The 21,126-nt window shown below is 40.2% G+C and overlaps 3 protein-coding genes across 4 annotated transcripts; 1 reads left to right on the forward strand and 2 right to left on the reverse strand.

Annotated features, from left to right (window-relative positions):
* The first annotated feature begins 973 nt into the window (after positions 1 to 973).
* Positions 974 to 3,197, forward strand: LOC101755683 (reticulon-like protein B16). The gene is made up of 5 exons (XM_004984399.3): positions 974 to 1,299; positions 2,141 to 2,321; positions 2,402 to 2,543; positions 2,624 to 2,693; positions 2,839 to 3,197. Exons 1-5 carry the CDS (start codon positions 1,173 to 1,175, stop codon positions 3,003 to 3,005), a joined length of 687 nt encoding a protein of 228 aa, XP_004984456.1. The 5' UTR covers positions 974 to 1,172; the 3' UTR covers positions 3,006 to 3,197.
* An 815-nt stretch (positions 3,198 to 4,012) lies between these two features.
* On the reverse strand, positions 4,013 to 6,882 carry LOC101756083 (macro domain-containing protein VPA0103). The gene is made up of 7 exons (XM_004984400.4): positions 6,620 to 6,882; positions 5,300 to 5,348; positions 5,107 to 5,209; positions 4,911 to 5,006; positions 4,747 to 4,821; positions 4,570 to 4,639; positions 4,013 to 4,267 (listed from the first exon to the last, which is right to left on the reverse strand). Exons 1-7 carry the CDS (start codon positions 6,863 to 6,865, stop codon positions 4,184 to 4,186), a joined length of 723 nt encoding a protein of 240 aa, XP_004984457.1. The 5' UTR covers positions 6,866 to 6,882; the 3' UTR covers positions 4,013 to 4,183.
* An 897-nt stretch (positions 6,883 to 7,779) lies between these two features.
* LOC101756486 (nardilysin-like) lies at positions 7,780 to 20,223 on the reverse strand. 2 transcript variants are annotated; one of them, XM_022823116.1, is made up of 19 exons: positions 19,779 to 20,223; positions 19,240 to 19,315; positions 19,012 to 19,058; positions 17,752 to 17,864; positions 17,576 to 17,649; positions 17,388 to 17,483; positions 17,169 to 17,288; positions 16,842 to 17,075; positions 16,152 to 16,300; positions 15,552 to 15,708; positions 15,318 to 15,473; positions 14,180 to 14,556; positions 13,346 to 13,495; positions 12,355 to 12,537; positions 12,038 to 12,154; positions 11,438 to 11,544; positions 11,061 to 11,214; positions 9,571 to 9,692; positions 7,780 to 8,514 (listed from the first exon to the last, which is right to left on the reverse strand). In XM_022823116.1, exons 1-19 carry the CDS (start codon positions 20,121 to 20,123, stop codon positions 8,268 to 8,270), a joined length of 3,024 nt encoding a protein of 1,007 aa, XP_022678851.1. In that variant the 5' UTR covers positions 20,124 to 20,223; the 3' UTR covers positions 7,780 to 8,267. The 2 variants fall into 2 exon arrangements, with proteins under 2 accessions (XP_022678851.1, XP_004984458.1); XM_004984401.2 differs by having other exon boundaries at positions 11,951 to 12,154.
* Between the last annotated feature and the right edge of the window lie 903 nt (positions 20,224 to 21,126).

Raw genomic sequence — 21,126 nt, forward strand, 5'->3', positions numbered from 1 at the left:
AGGTGTTATAATCAAGTCAAATGCCATCGGTAACCACATATTTTCCCCAAAAACAATTAAACTATGTTGGCTGCTTTTGCCAGGGCTGTTGAAAATTAGAATTCAATGATGCCCACCCACTATGAAAATTTTCAAGTCTGCTACATCATTTTTTTTCAAAATTCACATAATCCAAATGCAGAGAACAAGCAGCTCATATTCTTAGATGGAATCTTTGTAAACTAAACTTTATTCTTTTATGTGCCAAAGAATGATGGATGGAGAATGGATGGAGGCAATGAAGCGAGATGTTGACAGCACAGTCAAAAAGCCTGTTTGAATGAATATCTGAATCGATAATGCTTCGCGGTGTTCATCTCCATTTCCAGCCGCCTTGATCGACGGCAACGCCTGAAGGATACGGTTGTCATTTCGCTCTTGCACATGTGTTTAGGGCTGTTTGGATATCAGGGCTAAAGTTTAGCCCTATCACATCAGATGTTCGGATGCTAATGAGGATGATTAAATATGAGCTAATTATAAAACTAATTGCAGAACCCCTGGGTTAATTCGCGAGACGAATCTATTAAGCCTAATTAATCCATCATTAGCAAATGGTTCCTATAGCACCACATTGTCAAATCATGGACTAATTAGGCTTAATAGATTCCTCTCACGAATTAGTCTCCATATTTGTAATTAAATTATGTTTAATACTCCTAATTAGTATTTAAACATCCAATGTAATAGGACTAAAGTTTAGCCCCTACAGCCAAACACCCCCTGGTCTGAATCATAGTTACATGTCACTGGATCATCCGTTCTTTTTCCTCCCCAACGTGTCGCACCAGCCAGCGAGGGAAGTTCGCAGCCGACCAGCCGTCGGATCTCGATCCGGCCCACCACGTCCCTCCGCCGAAAGGATGAGCCCCACTAATCACCCAGCGGCCCAATCAATCATCACAAAACCAGCTTAATTAACGGAAAGAAACGGAGGGAAAAATAAATAATGGCGGCGCACCCGTGCTGACCTCGCTCGGCTTCGGTCCTACCGCCGCCGCGTCGTGGGAGGAGAAGAATCGAACCGCTTCCCTTCCCCACCCCCCTTCCGGGCCTCTCCGGAGTATTCCCTCCACCGCTCTCGCCGTCGTCTCCTCGCTCTCCGATCCCGCCTGCGAATCCTGGGTTCCCGCATGGACGACGCCGCCGGCGCGGAGGCCGCCGCCAACGGCGGGATCGAGGGCTCCGCCGACCCCTGCAGCTCAGGCGCCGCCGCCGGGCACAGGCTCTCCGTCCACCAGATCGCCGGCGGCGGGAAAGGTCCGTTGTTCTTCCCTCCCCTGTGCCCCGGGTTGCGCGCGCTAGGTTCCGTGTGCTGTTGTTATAGCCGTGCGATTAGCAGCCCCGGTTTGGATAGCGATGTCATTACGCCGTAACGCCGATGCCGTCAGTCGGCGTTTTGGATTGCATCACGTGTCGTGTCTGTGCTCAACGGAAGTTGATTAGTACTTTGCAGAATTCAGAAATGGTGTCTCGCTAGGATTTGATTTGCTGGGCAATGTTGTGTTTGTGTCGTGGTTCAGAAGCTATGGTGCTGTTTGGGATGTGGACTTGCAGTCAGGGAAAAGTATGCTGTTTTAATTGGTATTCTAGTCGTTATGAACTCTTATCAGGCCTGAAATACTTGTTCTACTGAATTGGACTTGATGCTTGATTGCTGCAATTAGGAACCATTTGGATGAGTCATGTAAGAATACACAGCATATTGAGTTTTGCATCCTATTGGGCTGTGTAGTACACACTTGTCGTGCTTGATCTCAGAGGACAGTCAATTTCTCCTACACTTGTTTGCTCATCTTAGCTTCAAGGGATGTGATATTATTTTCTTGTGCACTGAGATTCACCCTTGCCTGTCACTATAGAATATAGTTGTTTCTAGATTGGCCAACCTTTCTTTTCTCATAGAAATGGAGAGTATAGAGAATTGAAGAAAACACCCAGGTTTTTTTGAGGGTTATTGGATATCGTTGCATTTTGATAGGAAGGTGTAGTTTCACTTTATTTTGGTTTGAATTTTTAAATGCTATATATGCTACTTTTATGTCCTAATAAAGTGCAGCAGGTCATCCATTTGTCTCACTATTAATTCCTGCCTTTTCAGCTGCTGATATCATCTTATGGAGGCGAGGGCGTGTTACATTTGGTGTTATATTTGGTGCTACTATGGCATGGTTGTTGTTTGAGAAGTCTGGGCTGTCATTCTTGACTATCTGCTGTGATATATTTCTCATCTTGATAATTGTGCAGTTCATACGGGTTAAAATAGCTGGATTGCTAAATAGGTAAGGAACCCAATTCCTTCTATTTCAAATTTTGATGGAAATGCCTTTTAGTGGCTTTCTTACTTGTCAATTATTTGCAGGCAGCCTAGGCCACTACCAGAGTTAGTTTTATCAGAGGAGATGGTTAGCAACGCTGCAGCTTCATTCCGCGTCAAAGTTAACAACATGCTAATGATAGCGCATGATATTACTCTTGGCAATGACTTCCGGCTCTTTTTCCAGGTTAGCCATCATGCAGTCACTTATCCTTGTTGATTATTTGGTATTCCTGTAGTTGCTGAGACAGAAAATTCTCTTCACAGGTTGTGCTTGTCCTTTGGATGTTATCTGTGATCGGCAATTTCTGCTCTTCTATCACTCTTGCTTACATAGGTATGTTCTGCATGTATCATAATTCAAGCTCACTATTGTACCTTACACATTTAGGAATATACAGTATCAAGGGGCAGGCAGAATCTTATTTCTTTCTTTCGTTCATCTGAATTATAGTGCTAATTCTGCGATGGATGCACGACAGGAACCATTGGTTTGGTCACAATACCTGCATTGTACAACAAATACCAGGGCCATGTGGATAGGTATGCGGGGATGGTCCACCGGAATATATCAAGGCATTACAAGATAGTTGACGAAAATGTGATCAGTAGACTACCGAGAAGCTTTATGAGAGAGAAAGAAGACTGATACTCGAAAACGTGAGCATGTGAAGCTACTCAAGTAATTTTGTACCTACATTCACGCGGCGTGAAACTTGAGATTTAGGAAAATAGAAAAGAAATGTAGCCTGCTGTAGATACCGTTGCAATTTACTCAAGAGCAATAAAGTTTGAGACGAAAAGGTATGCAGAAATATATAGCTCGTATAGTTTTCTGTCAGCTTTTTTCAACAACCTGAGCTGAAGATTGTTACTCCCTCCATTCCAAATTATAAGTCATTTCAACTTTCTTTCAAGAAAGAAAGTCAAATCATTTTATATTTATTTGATCAAAATTATAAAAATTATAGAGAGGATCACAAAGATTTATAGCACCGAATAATTTTACTATGAAAATATATTTAAAGAAACTAATTGGTACTTATTTGGTATCATGAATATTAATATTTTATTGTATAAATTTAGTCAAACTTGATATGATTTGACTCTTAAAAAATTGGAATGACTTATAATTTAGAAAATTGGAATGACTTATAATTTAGAACGGAGAACGGAGGGAGTATTTTTTAGCACAAAGCAGTTATCATGGGAATGTGGAAGTGATTCCATAAGCTTGTCAGGCTATATGATATCGTGCCATCTGACAAGTGAACCTACTGCAAATGTTAGCATTATGTTACTTTTAAATTCACTATGATGCTGATGGAATTATCATTGAACTCGTGTGAGGCATAAGCAAACCAGCGAACAAAGTTAAAACCTACTCCCTCCTCGTTTCATTTCAAATTGTAGGTTGTTTTGATTTTTTAATTTCATAGATATTATTATATATTTAAATATACACTGTATCTAAACATATAGCAAAAACTATACACTAAAAATGCTAAAACGACCTACAATTTATAACGGGAGTATGTGTCAGCAGTCAACTCAGCCCTGAACCAGTTTAACGGTTACTCTTCTCCATGTGAGATGACAATTGGTAAACACACGGCAAACTGGGTATCTGACAGGTAGTTGCTCTTTCGTCAGTATTATAAAATAAAGTGACTAATAATTGAAAGCGCTTCTCAATTTCGCCAAACCTTATTCATTGGACGTTATACCACAAGTGCAAGACATGGTTAAAGATTAAAATGTCGTTCGATACAATCATATAGTTGTATTGTTACACAGGATAGCAGCCATCATAAACTATAAGACCATTCATTTCTCAAATTGTGAAAGCATCTCCTGAGCAGTCTTGCGCCAAATCTCATACAGATCATCCGAAAACAGAACAAAATGCACCTGCACATATATTTCACACTGAATTATCTATATGTTTAATCAAAATAATTGACAAGCCTTCATAGCAAAAGGGGCACTGAAAAATACTTTCATATTTATAGAAACACATGATCATTATAGTTTGTCCACTTTTCCAGAACTAAAAGTCCATAGCAGTTGTGGTTATACACATTCGGTCTATTTATCTGTGTTCTATAGTTAGTTGTACCAATGGCATTATGACTCTTTGAGTATCCGACTCCAAGTTCCACAGATGTATATTACTGAAATATGAAAAGTTTAGAAGTAGAACTGCAGCTAACCTCTTTGATATCATCTGAAAATTGTTGTGCAGTAGAAACAGCTATTTTTGACGCTTCTTCGGGAGGATAACTGCATTAGAAGTCAAGTCAAAATTTACAAATTAGATCCTGCAAACAGAAAAGGACCCAAGCGCACAAAAGTTAGGTACATGAGAGATAACTAAACTTGGCACATACCGGAAAATACCACAAGATATAGCAGGGAATGCAATATACTGAATGCCATTCTCTTTAGCAAGCTTCAAACTATTTCTGCAATTACCACAAGCAGTTCAACATAGTTTTTCAGTGATTCAGCAACAAGCACAGCTTTCTTTTAAAATTCAAAGATGATGACTTACTCATAGGCATTCTTTAGTGACACCTCAGGATGCTTGTCCATGTCATATATGGGCCCAACAGTGTGAATCACTCGGGACACAGGAAGCTTGAAAGCTCTGCGCACATTTAATATCGAGTGAGGAAATATGTAGACTTTAGAAGGGATCATTCCAATTTGTTACGAAATAACCGAAATGAATAAGACAAGGTACTAACGGAGTAATCCTAGCTTCTCCAGTCGGGCAACGAACTCCTGGTTTGACCTCTGGAACTTTGCGGCATGCTTCTACTAATTCTGATCCAGCAGCTCGATGTATAGCTGAGATAAGGATTCAAAATTTATATTAGATAGTCCATCAAAGATAAATTAAATTATAGCAGTTCTTGATAGCATGCTATTACTTGTTACCTCCATCAACACCTCCACCTCCTAGCATACGCTCATTAGCAGCATTAACCTGCAAAATAAATGCCAGTTATCTCCCTCATTTTCCGATTACATATAGGGATGAAATAGAGCAAAAAACAACAACAATAGCATCATGCTTTATAACAAAAATGGAAGGTCATTCTTCAAAGTAGCAGCACAATTGTTAAAATATATAACCACAACATAGATCATAGGTAATTTGAATTATCAACCATATTGCATTTGTCGCAATAGGTGATGGCCTACAAAATCTGTTGAAACTGGCGACAAACCTAGCGAGGTTTCTTTCCATAAGATGATAGCTGGCTAGGTTAGGCATTTCTGTTTTAGATCTGTATGTTTTCAGTTTAGTTAAAAGGCTCAGGATTATAGAATCATTATCATACTCTATCCGTATTCGCTACTGATCACATGCATACTTGGTTCAGATCCCATTTCTAGAATATTGTCCAACGGGATCAGGCCACACAGATCAATTTAAACCAAAGTGCCATAGTTTCCATTTTCAGAAGCCAGGCAGGCACTAGGCTGCAGCCAGGAAATGTAAACCATCTACTAGATATAGTCATAGTCATTCCACCAAGCTGAAGATAGTGGATAAGATTGCAATAGAATATATGCATGCACACAAGGTTAAGGGTGATGTAATCATTTATCCGCGGAAGCAACTGATTCGGATTAAACAAATGGAAGTGTCTCTGTCTAACTCATCCCGTTCAACCTGATCTAAAATTCACCACCGAACTTTATAACCAGCTTCCGGAATCAAAATGTCCTCCTACCATAAACTAAGATCGTACCAGTCAGGGCCTGTTTGGCTCACTAGTGTTAAAGTTTAACACCTGTCACATCGGATGTTTGAATGCTAATTAGGAGTATTAAATATAGACTAATTACAAAACTAATTGCACAGATGAAGTGTAATTCGCGATACGAATCTATTAAGCCTAATTAGTACATGATTTGACAATGTGGTGCTACAGTAACCATTTGCTAATGATGGATTAATTAGGCTTAATAGATTCGTCTCGTGAATTAGCATAGGGTTCTGCAATTAGTTTTATAATTAGCTCATATTTAGTTCTCCTAATTAGCATCCGAACATTCGATGTGACACTGTTAAAGTTTAACACCTCGTATCCAAACACCCCCTCAATCGATTTGGAATCTGCAGGTACTGGTGCACGCCCACGCTATCACCAAAATCAATCGAATCACCAAGCATATGTTCGGAATCAGGATCGCGCCCTAACCGCGAACGCAAACGACAGCATGGGGAACGAGGCGCGGGACACTTACGATGGCGTCAGTGGCGCCGTCGACGGTCCAGAGGGTGATGTCGCCCTTGTGCAGCTTCAGCGCGCCGGCACCCGGCGCGGCCGAGAGCCGGAACGTATCGCCACCCCCGAACCCCGAGGCCGCCATGGAGAAAGCCCTCGCCGCGAGAATGCTAGACCCCAGCCGCCCCCGCCGCCGCTGCCACTTTGGGAGGGGAAGTGGGAGCAGCGACCGCGTCAGGAAAAATCTAGTGGCCGCACGCGACATCGCGGGGGAGTCAGGGAGACACTCTGAGAGAGCGAGGCCGCGTTTTGCCTCTCGTGGAGCCTGGAGCTCTGGGCCATTGTGCTTAATTCATGTTGCTTACTGGGCCTAATTTGGGCCCATTAACTTTGTCTGTCAGAACAACTGCCCTTTCTATTATGCTTTTCTGTAAACAGTTAGAGCCGCAGTGGAAGAATGAGGCTCAAACTAGTGAACGATTCAAGGCGTGGGATTTATTGAAACACATAAAGTCATCATCGCGTTTGCGTATTGGTGACTTCAATGAAGTTTAACATCAAACGGAACACAATGGTGTGCAGAAGATGGCCCATGTATGCGATATCTATGCCTTTGCCTTGACTTGAGTGTGTATTGGTAACTTCAATGAAGTTTTACATCGAGCAGAACACGATGGTGTGCAGAAGATGACCTATATATGAGACCCCTCCGTCCTAAATGATAAGTTGTTTTGATTTTTCTAGGTTTATAAGTGTTTATATGCATCTAAATATAATATATCTAAATGCATACAAGCATCTATAAATCTAGAAAAACCTAAACAACCTATAATTTGAGATTTAAGACGGGTTACGAGGACCATAGTTGGACATACTGAGAAGCCTTCAAACAGGTGTTCAGGTTCCCGTGGGCAAACGGTGAGCCACCTCGCGGTCGCAGCGGCAGCATCAAACCATGCACCAATCCTGCTACGATGGCGGCACGAATCAGGTCCACATAATGAGCTTATTGAACTGAGATAATACTGTCTTCCAAAATTTTGAGTATCGATTCCAACCACCTTATAAATATGTTCCAAGTACATAATATGCTCCCTCAAAGGTATATATCCATGAATTACAGGGTCAAATTGGAGAAATCAACACTTTTTGGCATAATAAAGTAGAAACAATGCCACATTTGTACTGTCACAATTCTCAGGATCGATTCATCGATTCCGACCATCTTATATATATGGAAAAGTTAACTATATTGATTCCTCAAAGGAGATTTTTCATATATATCCATGAATTACAACGCCAAATTGGAGAAAAATATTTTTTTGGCGTAAAGTAGAAATAAAGCATATTTTGTTTTTTCAAAAATGAAATCGCAAGATGCACAACAAAACCCTATACTAGTTCTTACCCAACTAAGAAATAATGGGTTGATACTGAATAGGTCAAACTGCAATGATGCTCTTCAGTTTCTTGCCTGTAGACCATCTACAGGTTCACATGGTGGTTGATCAGCAGTGGGAGCCTGAGCCATTTGTCATGACGCTTTTGCACCTTGGCAGGCCTCAGGAACGTCCAAAATGTTCATCCAGCCATCCACACACGCCTTCATCTGTAGGAGATGTTCATCTGTAGGCATTTGTGATTTTGCACCTAGTGCCATCCTTCCCTCAGCAGAGGCTTGAATAAAATTGAGACGAAACCTTCAACGATTTAACATCATCAATTACAGTCCATGACTGTTCCTGGAGTTTGGCAGCCTCAGCAATGTCCGAGTTGCAACCATACACATGGATTGCTAGTCGCCTACGCTTTGGAGCCGATGATCTTATGTATGTATTGTACCAAGCGATAACATCAGCCTTCTGAATCGTCCGAAGCTCTTCAGCTTCCAGTTTTGGCATATCAAACAGGTACCTACAGGTCCACAACATCATACCAGGATACATCTAGTCATTTTGGTGCACCAAAGCAGAAATAATAAGGTTTAATTTCAGGGTCGTCCAAAGCAAATGGAAGTCTTTTGTTAAAGCACGCATACAATGATACATCTTAAGTCAATATTTTTCATAGAATACTACATTTTACAAACCTTAATTAAAGGCTGACCAATTTCCATACTAGACTACCACAAAAAGATGTTTAAAATACCACAGGTAACCAAATGATGCATGATGTCCAGAGTTCGCTAGTAACTCCCTAATGTTATTTTTGTTTACATAAAACCCTCTCTCTTCCTTAAACCAGATCACTTTTTACCAGAGCTCACTATCACACAGGTTAAGCAGGTTTTGCTGTTCGGCACGACTCCATGGCACCTGACGTGGACACAGGTGCATGGTGCTGGCAATGACTTCAACTACGTCATCAGCCTCATCTGCTGCAGCTATGGCCTAACACTCATGCTGTTTTGTTGAGCATGCCAGGCAGCAGCAGTGGTGGCAGCAGCAGTGGTGGGAGTGTAAGAAGGTAGAGAAGTGATCAGACAAAAACAGAAGTCCTTTTTGAACCCACGAGGTACAAAATCCAAACAGCGATGCTAGTTTTAAGCACAATCCCTCAATTTTACGCAATAGCAACAGCCGTAGGCCAATGTAAGTCTGATAATCACTCATGCTTTGTTACAGCACTGCATGATTCTCTTTTGAGAACCAGAAGTTTTTTTTCCTTGCAGGCATGACATTTCATAATACTATTTTGTTTTCATTTTCTTCAAACATGCACTAATCATCATAGCAATGGTTTCAATGCTTGACCAAAACAGTAGTTCCACAAATTTTCATGCAATACTTTTCAAAAGCAGGATATGTTGTCTCCCAACAGTCGTTGTCAGGTGAAGTGGTGGATGAGTGTTTGTAATTGTTGTTTTCTATTTCATGTTTTTACCTTCTCTATCAATACAATGACGGCAAGTAACCTGCTGGCTTCAGTTCAAAAAAAAAAAAGCAGGATATGTGGGAAAAGAAATAGTACCTTTTATCAACAATCTGAGACCAATAATCACCAGTTTGGTAGCTAAGGGAAGGTTCCTTTTCCAGTTTATCAGCTATTAAACCACTTCTATGGTGCTCGAAAGTCTCATCGTCGAGCCCGTCCTGAGTACACACGTGTTGAAGCACGAGGATAAAATTATTAGATGAAAATTTTAATGGTTTTCCAGCTTCCAGAAACAATGTAGTTTGGCCCAAAAAAGGAGAGGCAGGAAAATGGATAGAACAACATGTAAATATTGAAATTCCACAGCCATATATGAACAAAATGTTAGTCAATGGAGCAGGTAGAGCTCCTTGGTCGGCTGTATGGCCACTGCCTGCCGTATAAGGCAGCAGTGCCATGAGTAGTGGGCAGTATGCCCTGTCTTGTACGTGGTACTAGTAGTTGGTAGTGTAGTTGGTAGATACACTCATAGCTTTGTGTACTCTACTTTGCCTTTGTGCTCTATAAAGAGTAGATGAGCAGCTGCAGCTCAAGTAGTTCAGCAGCACCAATTGATTCAGTTTGTGTGTGTGCTCTGTTCTCCTATCCCCTTCTCCTACCTCCAGCTCTAGAGTGTGCGTGTGTTTGAGGGTGAGCTCAGGGAGCTTACCTTGGCCATTGCCAACACAAAATAGCATGCACTTTGAGATATTTTCTTAGAGTTTCTGGACCTCATGAATAGAACATGAAGTAACTCTTAAGTTAAAGGAAGTTTGCATAAGGCCATGTCAATTCTGATATTTAGTAATTGAAGTACTCTCTCCGTTCCAAAATAGTTCATTTTAACTTTGTCCTAAATCAAACTGCTCTAACTTTCACCAAGTTTTTAGAAACATATATTAACATCTATAGTACCAAATAAATGCACTATCAAGATATATTTCATGGTGGATTTAATGAAATAATTGTATGTTATATTGGTTCCTTTTCCAATAAACTCGGTCAAAGTTAGAGAAGCTTGACATAGGACAAGCTAAAGTGAACTATAATTTGGAATGGAGGGAGCATGCAGATTAGCCTACACTGTCCGTCAGATGCAAATAAAAAAATAGACTAATATAATAAGCGACTAAGGCCACATGCAACACAGGATGCTTAGCGGACGCTTAGCGGTATTTAATCCCCTTGCCATGGTGTAAGCCAGCATTAGGGAGCGCGGGCGCTTGTGGGCCAAACCAAACCTTGATTAGGCGTTCAGCATTTCATTTGGGCATCATGTGAAAAGTGGAGGCAGGCGTTTGGGGCCAAGTAAAACCGCTTGAGCATACTGTGCACGTATTGGACTGAGGAATGCTTAAGCAGGCTCCTAAATTATCGAGCTATTTAAGCATCATAAAATAGTTGGTCCTTCTGTAGGCTAGGACTCTTGTATAGACGCTTGATGATGTAGCACTTGTGCTCTCTCTTGAAGTGTCTATATAAGTGTCTTTGTATACATGCCCTAAAGAAGAGATGTTCCAAAATACGGCAGAATCATAGAACCATACCAGCAGAGTAGATAGACCGTTGATGAAGTTATCAATCCGACTTTGCAGGTAAATAGGGCTGTATTTGGAGGACATAACTCGAAAACAGTAAGCCAACATCCGGTAAGTCATCCGTGGGCTAGAGTCCACAGTATAGCCAAGTTGCTCCTTCGTTCTATTAAGAATAGCAAGAAAATTAATTAATAAAGACATTTAAAATTATAAACAGTAGACAAGTTTATAATCTTTCCAGGAAAAATAAGTAAAGTCCTAAACCAGCATATTTGTAAATAACTATATTCTTCATATAACAATTATGTGAGTGCAGTTATTGTATCGTGGAGCAGGATGACATTAGTTACTCTAACTCATCTAAATAACAAAGTGTGATATTATACCTCAACTGATCAAAGCAAGGTTCTTCAATAATGCTGCTAAAAAGATCTGTAATAGCCCTGAGCCTTGTTGCCTCCTTTCCAATGTCTTGCTCAATTGGGAAATAGACCTGACAATAATAAGCATACATTAGAACGCTATATTATCACCCTTAAGGAAAGAAATAATGCAGGGTTCCTGGGTTTCAGCTGGGCTGCACTTGTTTGAAATTAATCCTTTTGTGTGAAACATTGCTCAGTACTAGCAAAAGCCATCGAGCAGGAAAAGACCACCTAATGTGTCACTGACATGAGCCCCTACTACCTAAACACCACGTATCATTCTAAGAACAGATACGAGCCTAATTTAGAGGTGCACCCTTTCAGAATGTGGTTGCATTGTTCATGGATAGCCTTCCAGAACAGATAAAAGAACGTTGCCAGCAGGGACGCTGTTACCATATAATCAGACATTCCAATCACATCTATAGAGAACACGCAAAAAGGGCTGTACTATATATCAGAATAAAACCACACCTCAACCACAGAATTTTCTTCAAGATCATTCTTCACGCGCACACTTCTAACGAAGTTTGCACCATTAGGGATGCAAATAACTCGTACCCCATGCCTTGCTTCCTCTGGCAGTGTCTGAGCTGACAAAGTATTGCGGAATATTTTTGATATATTAATTGCCTCCTCTTCAGACAGGTTGCCATGACAGAGTCCCTCAATGTGTAACTGCATATGTGCAAACAGAGAGTGGTTTTACATTGTCTAGAAAACAAGGTAGCATGGAACAAAAGACTAGTAAAAGCATTCTTTATCAGAAACACACTTGTCAACAGACATCCTTCATCTTCAAACATCATTAAGAAAAGGTGGTAGCAGAAGTACTGGAGAGAAAGAATGTAACACAATGGAGGTCATTGACTTCGTACCTGGGAAAGGATCTTCGGTACAAATGTTACTAGATCAGTAAATGTTAAGTTCATAAGAACTTCGAGTTTTTCATCAACATCCCAAAATATTTCACGCAAGACTTGTAGCCTCAAGTAGGTAGAATGGCTCATAGGCTTCATGTTAGTGTTCTTGTAAGCTCTTTCCAAATCTTCCTTGATGACCTGGTGAAAGCAAGGTGAAATATCAGATGAAATACCATCATGCAGAAGTTCATTAAATTGTTGGCATCTTCTGGAAATATTATTTCAACTCTTACAGAAGTTAACTAGCAGGCATAAGAGGAGATAGAAAAGCATATAAGTTTGCTAAAACTAGCAGCTAAGGTGAAAAAAGTTCAAGCTAGCACCTTGCTCGCTCCAAGCTACCAGTGGAAAAAATCCATAGACTATGGCTGCCAGTTGCCAGGTGCAACAAACCGAAGCAGAGCCCAGAAACAACTCTTATGGAACATGGTTAAACAAGCATTTAGGGACAAGCTTGTTGGCAATTTTTGTCACCGGAAAATAACTAGGCCCAGAAATAAGACAATGTCATGAAAACTCTTTCAGAGAAGCAAAAGGAGATAAACAAACAAACAGATTCAGAAATATGAAACCCAAAAAAGAAAGACAAGTCCAATCACTTTTTGTGGCACATAGTCAGAAAATAGCAATGTGCAAATTAAAGGGAGTACCAAAACCTGCTTGTCAATTGGATATATGATTTTTTTTAAGCTTAAAAATTTCCATTCTCCAAGGAAATGTATTGTTGCACAGAAGTTCCACTTATAAGGGGAGGAAAACTTATAATGGATGTACAGAAATTAGCACTGATAATTCTGGGACTTTCATCATATGCCATTTGTCATGTTACCTAAAAGGCTAAAATAAAAGGTTCACACAACAAAGCTAAGACTTCCAAGCAAGCATCAGAACTCAAAAACATTCTGACAGCCCTATTTCACAAGAAGTTCTACATAAAATACATTACCTCAAACCTATCTGTCTTCGGAGAAAAGGATCGAAAAGCAGACAAGATGTTGGACAGCAGGGTTGGAAGCTTATCATTGTAACCATAAAGCTTTATCTCAAGATTGCTACCAACAACAGACATCGAAGTCTCCAGTTTAGCCACATAAGCCTGGGAAAGCGGAGAGTAATAAATCAAAAGGCAACATAAGCCTGAGAAAGTGAGGAGTAATAAATCAAAAGGCAACATAAGCCTGAGAAAGTGGAGTGTAATAAATCAAAAAACAGATAAGATAGGTAAACAGAATTAACAGAGGAAATAAAACTGTAGATACCAAACAGAAGAAAAATATAAGGTTGGTATTGTGGACTTCTAATTCTCTGATATCATCAGAGGACCAAGGCAACTAATAGGGATTCAGGCTTTAGTACGTGGTAGCACAGCATTTTTTTAAAATATTGAATGAGTGATGAAAAAAGAACTCCCCAAGCACATGCACAATAGCATATGAGATGTTTAGCAACTAACAGCAGATTCATCATAATTTTAAGGAATATTACTCTTGAGACATATCACCAAATCCTCACATGAAGAACATTACATTAGCATCCTCTGCAGATACCCATCCTAACTTGGATCTTCCCATTTACTCCATATCTAGTTCTCTTCATTGTTATTAGGATTCAGTTTAATAGAAAAAAGAATCAAAAAAGAAATGAAAGTAACCACAACACAATTTGTAAAAACGTATTCAATGTACCAATCTAGAAGGTGAATTTGGGGTTCAATGTTGGCATAACAAGAGCAGACTTCTGTCATATGATTAGAGAAGTAGACAAATTCAACAATACCAACCTGATAAAGGACCTCATTAAGTTCATCTTTGAGAAGGTTTGCGAACAGCTCTGTCAGAACAGAGTTTTCAAGGCTGCTACAGCCATCATTGACAGAAATCAAAAAGTAAGTGTTCGCACGAGGGACATTAAATGTCATGTCCATCTTGTACCAGAGCTTTATGAATGGCTCATCCACAATGCAACGAGGGTTATCATCACTTGAGGATCTAGGATAGTTTGCGTTTCGCAGAGTGAAGTCCCCTGGAATAAATTCATTCTTCCTAGGTAAATGTAAATTAGGATCTATTTGTACAGGATTTCGCCAACTTTCAATCAAAGATGATGGGATGTCCTCCTCAATGTACTGTGAACCAAACCATGGCTCACACTGAATAGCTGCATGCAACAAACTGCATTAGAATTGCAAACTCACAAGGCAATCAAGCAAGAATACGCAATTGAACTGATACTTGTTCTCATGACTACCCTTTAGCTACTGTTGTTATGTCATTAAAAGTTTGAAAGTAGCAACTCCAGCAAGCTGATCTCTAAAATAATTATACAAATAGAATGAACCCATAATGGGAAATTTATGCAGCCAAGTCAAGGATGGTAAAAATCAATGCAGTGCTACAGAAACCTACAAGCCACAAAGGTATAACGCCTCAGGGCTTGCCATTCCTTACTAACTACAAATGCATGCATACAGGAGATGCGCAGACACCCACCTTAAGAGCTGGGCTGAGTTGTTTTTATGTATACTGAATGCAGACTTTTCTATCTTGCTACTCATAAATTTAGGGTACATATTGTGATTATTCACGAACTTAGACTACAAGGGTCTTTGGTTATACAGTTATGGGTCAGCTAGCAGTTGTGCTGTGTAGTGCTGCAAAATCCATTTAGATAATTTTAGTAAGATTTTGCTATTATGTTTAAAGAATATGCCTCCCAATAATGTTATACCCAAGAGCAGTAAAACGAAAGTGCGCTGAAAAGACACATTCAAGAGCAGCCTATGTGATAGCTACAAAAGACAATATATAGGTAACAGTGCATTTTGCATAAACGAGTGTTCACTAGCTTGTCACAGAAGCAAAGGTGCTTTAAGATACAAGACAATCAAAATGCAGAAAATGGCATCATAAAAAGATTACCTTGTGACTGCTTATCAAATGATCTACTGAGTACGTCAACTCTCATGTTATCCGGATTGAAGAAACACAAAGCATGCTTGACTAATTCCGGATCCCAGTCCTCATGTATATACTCTCCACAAACAATGTGCTTCTCAGAGTAAAAAAGCATATTTTCTGCAGAGAAAAACTCAGTAAACATGGCACTGCTACATAAACTAAAGAGAAACAAGTATGAAAAGAAAAGGTTAAGACCTGCAAGATCAACTGCATAATCATCTGGAGGTTGCTCTTCTGCGAATCTGAACTCCATGTTTCCAATGTCCTGAAGTTCCTTAAATATCCATTCTTGTGGCTCAGACTGCTTAAGCAACTTTATGTATTGGTACACAGAACCAATGACCTCAAATACCTGCAAAAAGTACATGATGTCCAATATTATAGAAGGGTACGGCAAATAAAGTAGCAATATCTAAAAAACAAATAATATCACAAATGCACTTTCTAAAGGCCAATAACATAGTAAAAATAAAACATGAAAACAAGCTATGTGATTCTTCCAAAAAGGCATGCATTCACTTAACCCAGTTAAAGTAACAGCCTGATAACTAACATCAGTGAAGGTTTATAGCAGGTTTGAGCTTTGTCTTGGTTCTGATGGTTTGTTTGGAAGGGAAGAGGAGATGTAGCCTGTTTAGCTCTTTCCTGAAGCTTTTTCCTTTTTAGGGTACTTTGGTGCCCCTTTTGTCGTTATCATGTACAGTTCCTTCTTTCTTTTTAATATATTTCACAGTGGGGGCCTCCCCCACTTTACAGTTTTCAAAAAAAAAAAGAAACATTGGATAATCTGCATACATTTTTCAGCCCTGAATCAGTAAGGTGGATAGACATTTCAAAGATGTAGGCATACGAGGACCGTTCTGATCCTCCACTTCCGACACCAGCACTCAATGAACTTGCCCAACCTTTAGCTTTCAAGAAATAAAGCAAGCTTCCCTTGCCCTCTGAAAATAAAAACAAAATAACCTGTTGTTAGGATCATAAGGAAAGTTTGCTATATCTGCTTCAAGTTCACATTAAACTAAGTAAATAACTATCAAATGCATTTGATCATTTTCATTATAATTTGATAATTTGATTCAACAATGGAAAGAGATTCCTAGAAGACAAGCACACAATGAAAATTCAAAAAGAAATTCTAGAGGCTAATATGAGATAAAAGAGCACTCAGCACAATAAAGGGATATAGCAAACCACCGCATGTGTAGTGCATAGCTACAATTACTTCCACAATTTCAGTAGCATCCATCCTAACCAGGTAAAATGATTGCAACTATCTTATGAAAAGGGAGTTGTGTAATGTTAGGAACATGGAAAGGTGTAAGTTTTGCTAGTGAACAGCTTGAGAACTCCAGGGGAGGGGGTTGTGACAATCATTGACAGTATGCATATGGAAGACAAATCGCATGCTTAGCATTTAAGTATCAAGCTACATTAACCTCATTGAAGAAATGAAGAACAATGATGAAAGTGCATGTGTTTTACCATGACCAAGGAGATGTGCTAAATAATCTTCTGGCTTTTTCATGTACTCCTTGTGCAAGCAAGGAAGTGTCCATGACAAGAAAAGGCTATGCACATCTCTAACAGCCTCTAACTTGTATAGCTTCCCTGACTTCCAAAATGGCATGTCAGTCTTTGGAGTCATATCCAACAGAGGACCAGCTTTAACCTTGCTAAATAGTTCCATGGTCCAGCCTTCTAGAATGTCAAGGGGTTCTGAAACAAGTGTATCATAAAAGCTAAATAGTTAAAGAGCAAGAGCACAAACTCATGGATATGATTTACAATCAGAATAAGATCGAGGCTCACCTCCTCCAATTATAACCAGCTTCATCGCTCCTCCGTGGTAGTTTCTCATGTACATCTGTAAAATCTCTTCTCTTAGATTGATTCCACTGCCCATCGCGTCAACTAAGCTTTTCTTGTTGCCTATTGGATAATATCAGTCCAAATGCAGTTCAACGAATAGCACAACATGAGAGTGTTAAACTGATTTCGTTCAAAAATATGTCTAGCTGATGAACATACCCCAGGTAAATCTGTTCAAAGGGTGCCCTTGAGAACAGGTATGGGACTGAAGTTGGGAAAGGCGGCAGCTATCACTTTGCAGAACTTGATTAAATTCTGATGCAATATAATCGTACAGGCAAATATACAATGTTATTCGAAGAGCCAAGAAAATAGCAGAGGCTAGCCAGAACAAGATAACCACAGACCTGAGTCCACTGCTAATATCTCACGGTCCATTGCTTCCGCCTTAACAAGAGGTGATACAAAGAACTGAGAAAATCTAAGGATGGAATCAGAACCAAATATAAGTTTCAGACTGTAATACAGAATTCATCTACGAAGAAAACAATAGAATGAAGAACAGTTAATGGATTAGAGCTACCTGTCCAAGGCTCCCTTTAGATACTCCCGTTTGACCTCAAAATGGTAGCATGTGTACTCAGTTTCAGTGAAAGCATTGGACGCACCACCATGTTTGGACAGGTAGCTGTCATACTACATAAGAAAAGTCATCAACTCAAATCAGGGACGGAGGCAGTAGGATGACCAAATAAAATACATAAGTGCAACAACACTTTGCAAGGACATCGTAGCTATCATTCTACTGTAAGACCACCATGGTGGATAAGGGTATGTGATTGTTCAAGCTCTGGCACGCATTTGCAGTACTACTGCTATGAGTAATAACTAATGAGTACTAGCGCTTCAAAATAAACTCATTGTCATTTCCAAATAAGCCTAACGTGCTAGGTTTCATGTTCTATTAAATAAGCCTTACACCTTCATACTGTTTCTGAGGTGTATTTTAACTGTACGCAAAGATAACCCCTATATATATGTAACATCTATCTCTCAATTAATCAATCTACTATTTCCACGCAATCTCCATTGCTTTCAAGACTGAATACTCAAAAAGGAACAGATTGAAGTACCTTCCTGCTAGTGCTTTGGCAACTTGCGCAAGGATTATTTGGTCATAATAAGTCAATGATGCATATGGAGATGCCATGGAGAGAATGCAGACCTTTTGACTTAACTTTCGCCAAAAGCGACACCCAAAGGGTGAGCTTCTGGCAGTTAGCTTAACATCCCAGCAAAATTGAAAACTATACAGAAGACGGAGTACAATATGAAGTCCAACACAAAATTCTCTAATGGACAGAAAGGAAGGATGAATCTTGTTTTGGCTGTTATCTTTTGAAATCTTAGGATCAAGATGCGCTAAAAAAATTTTTGATCATGTCCACAGCATACTGCTATAACACAAAAAAAATTGTCACTCACAATATTTTATCTTAGTATCAAGATATGTTAGGCAAATCAATACAATGGCTGTTCTATCTCGTGCTATATAAGACATCTTCTGTGGTCATGTCTGCCAGTGCATTTCAGACAAACATAGTTTGAGCAATCAAAAAAATAACTTTGTGTTGATAAAACCAGCAGAGTATGTTGTTCTCACTATATCACCTCTATACACTATCAAAATACTTTGACATACTCCACAGCGGAACATGTGATGGAAACAAAAATGAAAGAACTGACAGTCTAAACCCATAATATTTTATCAGTACAGCCAATCTAAGATGTTGCCAAACATAAAAATAAAAGGAAGGGGCAAGAGAATGCACGATGTACAAACCTCATTTTCATCTGGAAATTCGGAACTCCCCATAAAAAGCATGTGCTCTGCAAAATGATAGCACTCTTTCAGATCAGCAACTGAGAAAGTTCATTAAAATTCAGATTTAATAACTGATGATGTCTGATCAAATCCACCTTTCATTTAACTAACAGAAGAGAGAAAGCTTTCAATTGCATGAGCAGGCAATGTAAGGTAGATACAATAGGACAGAGAAAGATCATATACCTAGAAAATGTGCTAAGCCCTGTGCCTTCGGGGGGTCAGCGAAACTTCCAATTCCAACACACATTGCAGCAGCAGCCTGAAACACAATGTGTCATTTTGTACGAATGGCGGAAACGTTTAGCAACTTCTACAATGGCGCAGAACTCCCAACAAGGAACTTCTTCCTCATCAAACCATGAAAATTAAATTGCCCTAAAACTGAGTAATGCCTCTCACACCATAGCCCCACATCAAGTCATGATGAATTTACACCATATGTTAAACTCATGTTACTGAGCACTTCGTTCATTACAGAACTGCATCACCTCGATCTCAACAAATTACTCTTGACAGCTAAAGAGCACCAACCAACTAAACTGATATCAGGTCCGAACAAAAAAACACTCCAAAACTTGAATAAAAGATGAAGTGCTCATTACAATGGTTATGATCCACTAAATCAAACAAGATCCTAGAGTTCGATAGTAACATTATATGACATTCACCGCAGATTTTAAGTTAACAAAGTAATGGTTGAACAAGAGAAAATCCATCACTACCTTCTTAACGATTGGATCGGCGCCACCCTTCTCCTTCCTCCTCTTCGGCTCGCTCCCACCCTCTTCCTCATCCTCCTCATCCTCTCCATCGTCGTCATCACCCTCCTCGTCACTGTACTCTTCGTCGTCTTCATCGCTCTCCTCGTCGTCCTCACCCTCTTCCTCCTGCATCTCCTCGTCTTCGTGAGCCTTGGACGCCTGAGACAGGTAACCGTCGGCGTAGATCTCAGGGTCGTGTACGAGGAGGGCGCAGAGGCCGTTGGCGAGGCGGAGGAGGCGGTAGGAGCGCTGGTCGTTGGGTGACTTGATCACCAGCTCGTCGTCGCGCGACACCGCCGCCGCCATCTCACCCTCGCGGCCTCGCCTCCGCCGCCGCCTCCAGGAGATACCGGGAGAGGCGGTAGAGAGAGATGCGGCGACAGTGCGACACTAGCAACGGGCTGCCTCAGCTTCGCTTTTGTAACTTTTCTTTTGGTGTGGGATTAAATTAGGGTTTATGCTTTTCTTACATGCCGATTTTGTGCAAACAGGTGCCTAGGCTTATTCGGTTTAACATTTGCATAAATTTTTTTGTGGGCATTTGCATACGTTTTTTTATCAGGATATAAAGTACATGTTATTAGAAACATGCTCCACGTCATTAAACATAGCATTTGCTAATACACATCCGCTCTAACCACCATCATACGGACCAACAGCGCAGGGTCGAAGAAGCCACCGTACGTGAAGCGGAGTTCATAGGAAAGAACGATACAATTCCCAATCTTGCACAACTCAGAGCATTTTCAGCAGATTCAATACATTTTTCCTCCTTCACCAATAACATTTTTTTGACTAGTGCTGTAACAGATTACCAAAACACCTCATACCCATGAATAGGGTAGAGGGATGAATCCCCTTCATTTCGGTGAGAGGTAGGTGTGTTTGGTGATCACCAAAATCTTTTTGAATGGAAGTCGGATTGGTAATCTGCTGGAGATGCTCTTATAACCGTATAAACAAAACAAAAAAGTGTAGTATAACCATAGAAACAAAACTAAAAGGTGTAATCTCCGATAGGAAGAAGTCCATTTATTAGCTATCCAACTATCGCCTCAGTTTGAATTCGACCGTCGAACCGCAAAATTAGGAATTATTAGCCACCCAACTATCAAAATCGTCTATATTTGGCCATTTGATGGTTTTGATGGGTGATTTTACTAATGTGTGGCTGACACATAGCAGTGGGCCCCACGTCAGCTCTTTTTCTATGCTCTCTCCTCTTTCTCCCTTCCCCCTCTCTCTCCCCCTGCGCGCCGCCGCCGCTAGAGGTCGGGGGTCGTGCCCCCTATGCACTACCCCCACTGCT

This window comes from Setaria italica, chromosome IX (assembly GCF_000263155.2).
Source record: "Setaria italica strain Yugu1 chromosome IX, Setaria_italica_v2.0, whole genome shotgun sequence".
Classification (NCBI taxonomy): domain Eukaryota; kingdom Viridiplantae; phylum Streptophyta; class Magnoliopsida; order Poales; family Poaceae; genus Setaria; species Setaria italica.